The sequence below is a fragment of the Siphateles boraxobius genome, unplaced genomic scaffold, assembly GCF_051911475.1.
Source record: "Siphateles boraxobius isolate OS27281-9 unplaced genomic scaffold, OSU_SipBor_1 32, whole genome shotgun sequence".
NCBI classification, from domain to species: Eukaryota; Metazoa; Chordata; class Actinopteri; order Cypriniformes; family Leuciscidae; genus Siphateles; species Siphateles boraxobius.
This window is the reverse complement of record NW_027508942.1, coordinates 4,057,152-4,069,542: the sequence shown is the minus strand read 5'-3', so window position 1 is coordinate 4,069,542 and position 12,391 is coordinate 4,057,152. Positions and strand designations below refer to the sequence as shown.

Here is a 12,391-nt window from a genome sequence, read left to right as displayed (position 1 = left end):
TTACATCGTCACTACATTACAGTGTCTATTACATCGTCATTACATCGTCACTACATTACAGTGTCTATTACATCGTCATTACATCGTCACTACATTACAGTGTCTATTAAATCGTCACTACATTACAGTGTCTATTACATCGTCATTACATCATCACTACATTACAGTGTCTATTACATCGTCATTACATCGACACTACATTACATCGTCATTACATCATCACTACATTACAGTGTCTATTACATCGTCACTACATTACAGTGTCTATTACATCGTCACTACATTACAGTGTATATTACATCGTCATTACATTACAGTGTCTATTACATCGTCATTACATCATCACTACATTACAGTGTCTATTACATCGTCACTACATTACAGTGTCTATTACATCGTCATTACATCATCACTACATTACAGTGTCTATTACATCGTCACTACATCGTCACTACATTACAGTGTCTACTACATCGTCACTACATTACAGTGTCTATTACATCGTCATTACATCGTCACTACATTACAGTGTCTATTACATCGTCACTACATTACATTGTCTATTACATCGTCACTACATTACATTGTCTATTACATCGTCATTACATCGACACTACATTACAGTGTCTATTACATCGTCACTACATTACAGTGTCTATTACATCGTCACTACATAACAGTGTCTATTACATCGTCACTACATTACAGTGTCTATTACATCGTCATTACATAGTCACTACATTACAGTGTCTATTACATCGTCACTACATTACATTGTCTATTACATCGTCACTACATTACAGTGTCTATTACATCGTCACTACATTACACTGTCTATTACATCGTCACTACATTACAGTGTCTATTACATCGTCACTACATTACAGTGTCTATTACATCGTCATTACATCATCACTACATTACAGTGTCTATTACATCGTCATTACATCGACACTACATTACAGTGTCTATTACATCGTCACTACATTACAGTGTCTATTACATCGTCACTACATTACAGTGTCTATTACATCGTCATTACATTACAGTGTCTATTACATCGTCATTACATCGTCACTACATTACAGTGTCTATTACATCGTCACTACATTACAGTGTCTATTACATCGTCATTACATCATCACTACATTACAGTGTCTATTACATCGTCACTACATTACAGTGTCTATTACATCGTCACTACATCGTCACTACATTACAGTGTCTATTACATCGTCACTACATTACATTGTCTATTACATCGTCACTACATTACATTGTCTATTACATCGTCATTACATCGACACTACATTACAGTGTCTATTACATCGTCACTACATTACAGTGTCTATTACATCGTCACTACATAACAGTGTCTATTACATCGTCACTACATTACAGTGTCTATTACATCGTCATTACATCGTCACTACATTACAGTGTCTATTACATCGTCACTACATTACAGTGTCTATTACATCGTCATTACATCAACACTACATTACAGTGTCTATTACATCATCACTACATTACAGTGTCTATTTCCAAAATATTACCAAAACTTGACCTACCAATACCTACAGTATTAATAAAAATGAGATCACCCTGAAAACACTCATGGGTTTGTTATTAACCTTTTAGCTCGCATTTTACAAAGCAATTTTCCTCAACAAAACTTCAAGCTTGATTATTCTTCAGCTGACCTTTAATATATCAGATTACATCAGTCAGATCCTTGGACTCCAGGAGGTCACTGCAACATTTTCCAGTGCATTCAGCTCAAGCTGTGAAAGTAGATGATTTCCTCCTGATTTATGCAGATTGCTCCCTCTTCTTCTTTTAAGCAGAGCACAAGAATTCCTCAATATGGGAAGGAAGCAGAACTGTTCATTAACCACACTTTATTTACCGGCACTTCATTTCTCTCCGAATTGCATGATCCATTCAGTCCACGTTTTAAGGAATTGCTGGTGAGTCAAACATGACATAAACTTACTCCAGATATCAACATCACATATAATATTCTTTCCCCACGAGATGACTCTCTTTTCTTACTAATGGGCAGATCATCTGCAATGTCTCATGCATTTTACTATACCTCTCTGCATTTTGTTTTCCATTAAACATGCAGCCTAACATCTCAGACTCTTATCTGCCAAAGAGTCAAAAGGAAAATGCCTGCTGTCATTCACATTGATTTCTGTGAGCTAAACTGGCACAGAGGCGCTGCATCCTCAGCTTCTGCCCTATCGAGCATCTGGCAGATGATTTTCTCTCATCTGCCGCAGAGTAAATATATATTCAAATATGATAAGGTTAATTTCGCAGTGTACACTGTGGTTTGTAGGCAGTTCATAGAGTCCTTGTATAATGATGTTTTGATTTGCCCCCATGACATTCAAATCATTTTTGTTTACTGAAGCTTCTGAAGAAATGATTTAAAGCTCCGTTTTAAATAACCCCAGTGCCAAACTTCATTAGACTAACATCCCACGGCTTATTTATAACTTAAAATTTCATTTGTTTTATTTTGACAGGGGGCAAAGTCGATGAAAGAATATTGAAATATGTGAGCTGTACGTATAAAGGCATAGACGTGTTTTGTACATAAGTTTTTTCTGAAATTGATCATGACTGCTGTTATTGTTGAAATAATTATTATTATCAAATAGCAAAAACATGATCCGCATGTTTCATAGATTATTGTAAGAATTATAAATTTAAAATTAAAGTCCCCCTCAATAATTATATCCCTTAAAACTCATCTTTGATCACCAAAATGACATATTTAAGTGTTTTTTCCTTCAATTTTTTTTTTAGTATAAGTGGTTCTATGAATATGCAAATTAGCCCCGCCTCCACTCACTCACAGCAGCTCAGAGATCCTCGTGATTGGTTCGTTCATTCATTCATTCATTCATTTGCTGTCTGATCATTTAGCTATTTTCTTGTTTCTATCCATCAACAAAAGTATCATGCTTTATGAAATATGTTTTGTGAAATAATGAAAGAACCCATTTATCTTTTCAATCTTATCAGTATAAAGCATTTCCATGGTAAGAGCTAAGAGTGCTCTGATTGATAGGGTGCAGATCGTTATCGGCCGATAAATGCTATATAGTTTAATCAGTGGTCTCTAAAAGGTCGCTTAGAAGATCCAATTAGATGATGCAAAACTTGCAAGTTAATTTTTCTGTGTTACAGCATCATTGCGGAGACATTGCAATGACAGCAACTCTATTGTTCAACTGCATCATTCAATTTATTTAATCAAATTCATTCCTCTCTTCTGTCTTCGTCACTTATACAGTAATAATATATCTTGCTTTATTTCACCAGCCGGCCTCACATGTCACCATACCACTCAAAAATGAAATGTGAGATAATGTTTCATGTGCACTGGGACTTCTTCCCTAACTAGACCAGTACTGGTCAGAGATGCACGTCTAAAGACACAGTGATTCTCGAAGTATAGCGTGTGGCAACTGTAACCTTCATGAAGTACTGCTTACAATTTCTCTGGCACGTTCAGTTCATGTACAGTATAACACCACGCCACATGGATCCAACACACCAGAATGACTTTTATCATTGGAAAAGATGCGAGAGACCGAATGAAATGGATGGATTGACAGTAAAAATTACAGCAAAACTGCAGACAAATGTGCAGCAGGAACTGAGTTTGGCCCTGAAAACTCAATGATAAACATCATAAACCCAAGAGGGCTCAGGTGTGTTGGTTCAGAGAGAGCCAGTGCGCTCGCGCACACACACACACACACACACACACACACACACACACACACACACACACACACACACACACACACACACACACACACACACACACACACACACACACAGATGCTGAGGCACATATTAGCGAACAGCACACTTACTCTTTCATGCACTCAAACCGCTTCCAGATGATGTACCTGAGCTCTCAGAATCTCCAGAGCTCAGGATCACATTGACCCGAATCACATCCCCACTTTACACCATCATATTACATCACATTATTTTATTATGACAGAGGGTAGAGACAATGGGTGTGAGAAATGTTCACTGACTGCTCCATGAATACTGCATGAGTCTGATTCATTATGTTCTTCTCAGATTATGGGTTATGTTCTCTAAAGTAATCATGACGGTTCAGCTTCCAACTAAATTTTACGGTGCTTAAATGCGTGCACACATACGCGCGAGCAAACACACACGCACGCACGCACGCACGCACGCACGCACGCACGCACGCACGCACGCACGCACACACACACACACACACACACACACACACACAGGGAGGACAGGGTTACAGTAAACTGAGTGTATCAGAGTCTCAGCTTGCAGTAATATTCTTTGATTCTTTGTGTTTGGGGCGTTTCTCCGAGGAGGCAATGGAGGCAGTGTCATCTCCAAAAAGTGTGTGAGAAAATAATCCACAATACAAACATAAAACAATGCAAAGTATTACAAAATATGACATTAAGGCACAATCCCAATTCACTCCTTGGCCCTACCCCTTGTTTTCGAGTGTACCCCTTGCCCTTAACACAGAGTTACAAGGGCCAAGTGGTTGAAATATTCCCCTACGAAATGGAACAACCCTTCATGAACCCGATACGTCATCAGTCGTCGACGATTGCTCTGACGTTACGGAAGCGATGAGTTTTTACAGGATTTCTCCATGACAACGACTGACAATGAGTGCCGCTGCTCTTACCTCTGAGGAAACATGATGATTATAATGTTCCTTCCTTGAAATGTATGTCTTTTCTGTTTCGGAAAGGTAATTTATTATACAATTTCTTAATCTAAATGACTATATTATTATTATAAGAGTAAATAAAGTGCATGGTGGTGTCATCTGGGGCTAAATTTAAATGTTTAACCGTTTGCGAAGCCATCTCGCCGATGATTCGCAATGCATTCTGGGAACTTTCTCATAGCCCTCCGTTCGAGTGTGCCTCTGAAAAATCTCCGTTTCGAGGGCTATATACCCCTACCCCTCTATCACAACAAGAATCGGGACACCCTACCCCTAGACGTGAACGCGCAGAACGGAGGGATAGGGCCGAGGGGTGAATTGGGATTGAGCCTAACTCTTTCCCCGCCATTGACGGAATTTTCTGTCTTTCTATGTTTTCACTGTTATACAGTAGTAAAACAGAGTACATTCATTTGCCTCTCCTGAACCCATTGAGCTTTAATAGACGTGCTGTGGGTTCGATGGGAGGTAATTGAGAATGAATGGGGGAAAGTCACTTGAGAGGAGCAAATGCCTCTATTGGGTTATGATTGGCCTATTATGCTGATCACATGATAAAGCCTGCCTTTCAGTTTCGTGCGTTCAGCATCCGCAAAACAGTCTCAATGCATAAATATTGGTGTTAACAGGAAGACTAAATAAACAACTCTCTCAATGTGAAAATTTTATTTTGACATGGCATAAAACTGAGATATTTAAGTGAGAGAATTTTTTTTTACTGCATTCTTATAGTTAATGGTTTTAATAAATAAAACATAATTGTTTTGACCATGTCACTTTCATATATGCATGCAGAGAGTAGAATGTATATCTGAGTGTGTGTGTGTGTGTGTGTTTTGTACTACAATCTAAGTTGTGTAATCTGAGGAATTGCATTTCCTTGATCAGTCTTGTGAAAAACACTCCTAATTGATCAGTCGCTGTTCTGTACTTTGAATCGCTCTATACAATATTTTCTAACGCTGTTTGGCATCAGAACAATACAGCTGCTTTACTCCATTCATTATTCATTGTGAAACATGTCGAGCGATCAGTGCAAGTCTGCTGAAAGCAGTCAGCGAGCCGCCGGCCAGAGCCCTTTAAAGAGCACAATTATGAAGATTATTTCATCGTTTAAATTTCATTTGTAGGTTTAAACCGTAGACTGTAAAAAAAGATGGACGACGCCCCTTCGCTCTCTTCCATTGGCGAGAAGTGAAGCCGCCATTGTCCCGATATGGCGCTGACATCTTGGGACTTGAGTCTGCGCAGTTGCGATTTCGGGACCAGACATGCGCAGTGGTGAGCAGGAAGTAAAGCCACGAAATCAACGTCCCGCTCTGGTCCCGCCCTCATTTCGCTGAATCAATCGTAAGCACGCGCCTCTGCTGCAGAACAAACCATTATGTCGGTGTGAAATAATTAATTATAGAAATTTAGATATTAAATTTAAAGCTCCAATCTCCTCAGTCCTCCAAAGATCCCGAAAAAAAGCCCGTTGTTGCTTCAGTGACTACTTTGCTCAGAGAACCTGTCAATCACAGCTGTCAATCATGACGCCACAGCGCTGTTTTTATAGCATCAAATAACTAACTAAAAACAAACTTATTTTAAAAACAAACACTTGAAATTACATCAGCGTGATGAAAACTACAGTAAATGACCGAAACTATCTTTGGAAAAAAAATATGTGAAGTGTAATTGAATTGTTTAGTTGGTCTCACTTCTCATTGAATAACATGGGGAGGCGGAGTTTATGAGCTATACTAGGACCGGTCACCGGGGGGCGATCGAGACGTTTTGGCTTCACTTTTCAGGGCTTGTGCGGCACGCTTGGTTTAAACATGAAGTATCCTCACTTTAACCACGAGACAAACTCAAATGTGTCGTGTATGTGTTGCTTTAAGAGCTACGTTCGGCCTCTGGAGGCTTGGATATTGTCTGTGTATATTGACAGTCACATTGTAGATGTATACACACAGAGTTATACACTACAGGCTGTTCATTTGTGCTTTAATGTCTTTAATGTAATCCTAAACTTATTTCTCAATCTGACTGTAACCCTGTCATTTTTTTGTCCTCTAGCTGTTTAAATGATAGATAGCTTTTTCTGCAGCGCTGCCGGTTTCAAAATCAAAATTCATCCAAAGGCTAGCTCACAGACTGAACAACCACGTATACACACACACACACACACACACACACACACACACACACACACACACACACACACACACACACACACACACACACACACACACACACACACACACACACACACACACACACACACACACACACACAGACTCTTCTGGTTCGCTATCTTTGTGGGGACTCTCCATAGACGTATTGGTTTTTATACTGTACAAACTGTATATTATCTGCACTTACACTAATACTACCACCAAACCTGCCCAGCACAGAAAACTTCCTGCATTTTTACATTTTCAAAAAAAATGAATTCTGTATGACTCATGTCGGAGAGGACGATGGCGCAATGTGGCTGCCGCTTCTCCATCAGCACGTTAAATTGTTTATTCTAAGGTGTTGTTGACTGGTTTTATATCGGCTGATGTTACGTGTTGACTCTGCAGTCTTTTGACCTGCTGCTAATATGCGGCCTTGCTGGATTTTACTTGTTTTTATGCTGGCATTATTTGGAGTTTACGGCAAGATTTATTTCGACCACCAGGACTGCATTATGCTACAATACTCTACCATGGAACTTTTACAGCTTGGCCATTCTGCGCCCCCTATAACTCGTGTTTGGGAAAAACTGCGATCGCTACATCTTCTCCGCCGGCCAAAATACGTTCATCGTGGCTCCCGTCGGAATTTGCATTCAAGCGTTGCCGGTATAAACTCAGTTTGGTCTCAAAGGCGTTTGTATCGTCGCCGTTTACCTTCGCGTCATGTCTGCCCTGCTAATTTCTTCTATACAGTCGTTTTGCTGAGAAAGAAAAAGTGAATGAACACCGGAAAACTAGCTTTAGTTGATAATTGGAAATTCTCTGAAATTAAAAATCTTTGGGAACTTTTGAGATATTGTTAAGTACACAACTGCAGGAAATATATCACACTGTGCAAGTGATGTTTGGATATTTTATTACAAAAATCTTACATATTGTAGCTTTAAAGGGAATTCATTGTTTTTAAATGAGATTTATTGATAGTTGGATGAGATTAGTGACAAACTTTGCAGGGAACACAGAAAAGTGCTGACAGAGAGAGAAAACGAGGATGAGCAAGAGAGAGAAAATGCAAGCGGGTGCTTTCTGCAGCGAGAGAGAGTGTGTTTCCTCAGCGCTGCCATCAGTATTCATTTAATTCCCTGCATGAAGGCCAGAGAATGAAGGTGCAGGATAACAACAGCAGATACTAAAGCTTCATCTGTGAGAGATTACACACTGCTAATGCACAGCACCTTCTGTAATATACAGCCTGTTACATTCGATTCCATGGATCCATCCGTCAACCTTTGGCACTTCATTACAACATTAAGTTCAAGAGTGTGCCCGAGGAAATAGTACAATCCCCTTTCAAGACCCAGACCGTGATAGAAAGCAGAAACTATGACATGACTAAAGGCTTATTTAATTGCAGACAAGATTTTTTCAACGAGCTCATATGGACCTACAGTATTGTGTGTATGTGTGTGTGTGTGTGTGTTTGTGTGTGTGTGTGTGTGTGTGTGTGTGTGTGTGTGTGTGTGTGTGTGTGTGTGTGTGTGTGTGTGTGTGTGTGTGTATATATATATATATATATAATATTTTAATTTATTCTACAAACTACTGGTAACATTTCTTACCAATTTCAAATAAATATATTGTAATTTATAGCTTTATTAAAAAAAAGAAATTGAAAATTGGTTAAAAAAATTCACAAATATATTAAGTAACATTTTAGCACTGATAGCAATAAGAACCATTATTAATAACTGAGCACCAATATAAATTGATTATAACTGAGCATCAATAATTATTGATTATAACTGAGCAGCAAATCATCATATTACAATGATTTCTGAAGGATCATGTGACACTGAAGACTGGAGTAATGATGCTGAAAATTCAGCTTTGATCACAGAGATAAATTACATTTTACAATATATTCACATAGAAAACAATCATTTAAAAATGTAATAATATTTCACTCTTTTCACTGTATTTTTGATCAAATAAATGCAGCCTTGAGGAGTGTAAGGGACTTCTTTCAAAAAAATTAAAAACACTTTTGACCTCTAGAGTGTGTGTGTGTGTGTGTGTGTGTGTGTGTGTGTGTGTGTGTGTGTGTGTGTGTGTGTGTGTGTGTGTGTGTGTGTGTGTGTGTGTGTGTGTGTGTGTGTGTGTGTGTGTGTGTGTGTGTGTGTGTGTGTGTGTGTGTTTCAGGTAAAATCTACATTATGGGGACAAAATATCCCAACAAAATCTAAAATCATTGTCCTTGTGGGGACATTTTTGGTCCCCGTGAGGAAAATAATCATACACGTTTATTAATAATAATAAATTTATTTGTAATGCGCCTTTCTCAGACTCAAAGCGCTACAGCATGTACAGAACAACATAATCAAACATGGAAAAAAATATATATAAATATCAAAAAATACACAGCAATAAATTATAAATTTAAAGCTTGACTAAAAAGATGTGTCTTAAGAAGTTTCTTAAAACAATCCACAGAAGCAGCATCCCTAATATATGCAGGTAATGTTTTCCATAACTTTGGCGCGTTCTAGGAAAAGGCTCTTCCCCCATGGTTTTTAATTTACAATGAGGCTGACAGAGAGAGAGAGAGAGCCAGTGGAGCGAGCGAGTAGGAATGGATGGAGTAACCAAATCACAAATGTAATCTGGAGTCAAACCATGTACTGCTTTGTTAAAATCAGAATTTTAAAATCAATACGTGGCTGAACTGGAAGCCAATGCAATTGCTGGAGCACAGGAGTAATGTGATGACGTGAGGATGTATAAGTCAAAACACGTGCAGCAAAGTTTGCATATATTGCAATCTCTTAATAGAATTTGCTGGTAAACCCGCAAAGAGAGAATTACAATAACCAAGCCTTAACGTGATGAAGGCATGGATAAGCCTCTCTGCATCAGGCCTAGAGAGAAAGGGTCTAATACGAGCAATATTCCTCAGATGGAAAAAAGCAACCTTCGTTATGTTTTTAAAATGAGAAATAAAAGTCAGCTGAGCATTAAAAATCACACCCAAATTACGCAGCTGGCCAGAAGGGGACAATTGGGTATTGTCCACTGAAAGTTTAAAATCATTACATTTACTGACATTAGATGGATTGCCAACTAATAAAATTACAGTTTTGTAGCAATTTAATTTTAGAAAGTTGAGTTTCATCCACGCTTTGATTTCCAACAGAAAGTCAGAGAGTTTTGAAGAGGAAGAATAGAGATCGGGCTGAGAGCTGATATAAATCTGGTTACCGTCCACTTAACAGTTAAAGCTCAAGCCATACTTCTGAATGATCTGCCCAAGAGGCAGCATATAAACACTAAATGAAACAGGACCCAAAACTGACCCCTGAGGGACACCCTGACACAAAGACACAGTCTGAGATCTGTTAGTACTAGGGCTGGACACGAATATTCGAATATTTGTTCGGTGGGTTGGTATTAGATTTTCAATTTTTGGATTTGAATATTCGGGGGAATTATTATTTTTTTCCGCACACCTGGCATCCCCCTCGAAACGATTCTCATGTGCACTTGAAAATGTTTACACGATAAAATCTGCCGAAATACAATACTCTTTTTTACAATTATCATAGCTTAGACGTTTTTATTAGGATGGACATTTGAAGGAACCCAACCGCATGTCTGTTACGAAATAGATGTTTGAGCCTTGTTTATTATTATTTTTTATTTCCCTCCGAAGCTTCAAATATTCAATGTTGATTACTACGAAAGCTCAAAAAATGTTATTCGGACCAGCCCTAGTTAGTGCCCAGGTAGACAAATTGGTTTAACCAGTTTAACAACACAGTTCTAGACAGACCGGTCCACATATGCAATCTGTCCAGTAATATGCTGTGACATATGGTATCGAATGCGGCATTAAGATCTAACAAAACCAAAATGCCACAAGCCCCAGAGTCAGCTATAACAAGGAGGTCATTCAAGACCCTGACTAGAGCAGTCTCTGTACTGTGTCCAGATCTAAACCTGGATTGAAAAGTTTCTAGTATGCTATTCGTACAGAGTTGAGTAGTTGACTTGAAAGAGAAAACTGGGCATAGAAGACATTTTTGCCCAATCTTGAGAATGTGTTTGCAGTGTGTAATTATGAACCCTTATTCCATTTTCTATTTTATTTTGCGTTCATGTACGTTGGATGTTTCAGCCAAAGTTTACATTGAGAATTCAGTTTAGCTCCATGAAGTCAGAATGACACCAGTGTTCAGTAATAATGTATACATATCATATTTAATTCTCTCCTTCTGTTTCTGTCTGTTTAGGAATCTTGGTAAATCTGGATTGAGAGTCTCATGCCTCGGTCTGGGTGAGTGTTACATTATATCAAAGAAGATATTTCCACATGCTGTATGTATTTGCTGCAGTATCAGCAGACACAGTTTCTGCACTGTTCGGTTTAACAGTTCATTAATCATGACACCACGCTGACTTCTCTCTAGCAATTTCTCGCTTTCACAAACACACACACACACAGACACACACACAATCTGGCTCTTGATGTCTGGGATAGGACTGGGATTTGAACAGTGGGATATGAAAGCAATTACAAAAGCTGATCTTCAGTAACCGGAGTGATTCAGTTTGCATCGGTACCTCAGAGACGACGAAAAGCAGAGTCAGCTTTTAGAGAGAAGCAGGCCACAGCTACAGGGGCTCCATATGCCTGTGTGTGTGTGTGTGTCTTTAGTGTATGCGTGTTACTAAATATAAAATAATCCAGGAAGATAAATAGCTCTGAATGCGAGGCTCGAGTAGGAGACACAGGTTAGAATCTGTCCTCTCTCTCCTTAATTCCCAACAAAATTTTTATCCTACTGTCAATAAAAAAGTTACAGTAGTTTAAATCATATATTATATGTGTTCAACAGGTGGGTGGCAGAACTGTTTTGATACTGTCACGTACAAGACAACGGGAAAAACATTGCTAAATGCAAAATTATAAAATGTAGTAGTAATCGCCAAGTAGATTTGTAGGCATGCAGATTTTACAAAAAACATAAAATTACTGTTTTTTAATGCATCAGTTATGTCAGTTGAGCTCATAATGTAACCTGTCCTGCAGAAAGGTCAGAACAGATTCACTGAAAAAAAAATGAATAACTGAATAACTGTTTTTAACCATTCAGTTGATGAATCAGTAAGTCCCTCATAATGCAACCTTTCCTGCAAAAACGGTCACTGAATGAATCCGTGAAAAAAATCATTTTGGTGAACAGATTCATGAGAAACAATTGTATTTTTTGTTCATGAATTAGTTTTTTTTATTAAATCGGTTGAGTAAATTATTCACTGACTCTCTGAAAATGTAGCCTGTACTGCAGAAGGAGTCACTCAACGAATCCGTGAGCAAATCTGATCTAATCACAGTGTTAAACAGATTCAAAAGAATCATTTAGAAGAACCAACTCAAAAGCCAATCTGGCTGACAAAT

General features: G+C 38.4%; 1 protein-coding gene across 4 annotated transcripts in view; it reads left to right on the top strand.

Annotated features, from left to right (window-relative positions):
* The window catches only part of kcnab1a (potassium voltage-gated channel subfamily A regulatory beta subunit 1a), a 112,277-nt gene that overhangs the window by 65,568 nt on the left and 34,318 nt on the right, over positions 1-12,391 (top strand). For all 4 annotated transcript variants that reach the window (XM_077194625.1, XM_077194622.1, XM_077194623.1 and 1 more), the window contains one exon: positions 11,223-11,266. In XM_077194625.1, coding sequence (XP_077050740.1) covers positions 11,223-11,266 — 44 coding nt within the window. The remainder of the gene's footprint in view (positions 1-11,222; positions 11,267-12,391) is intronic.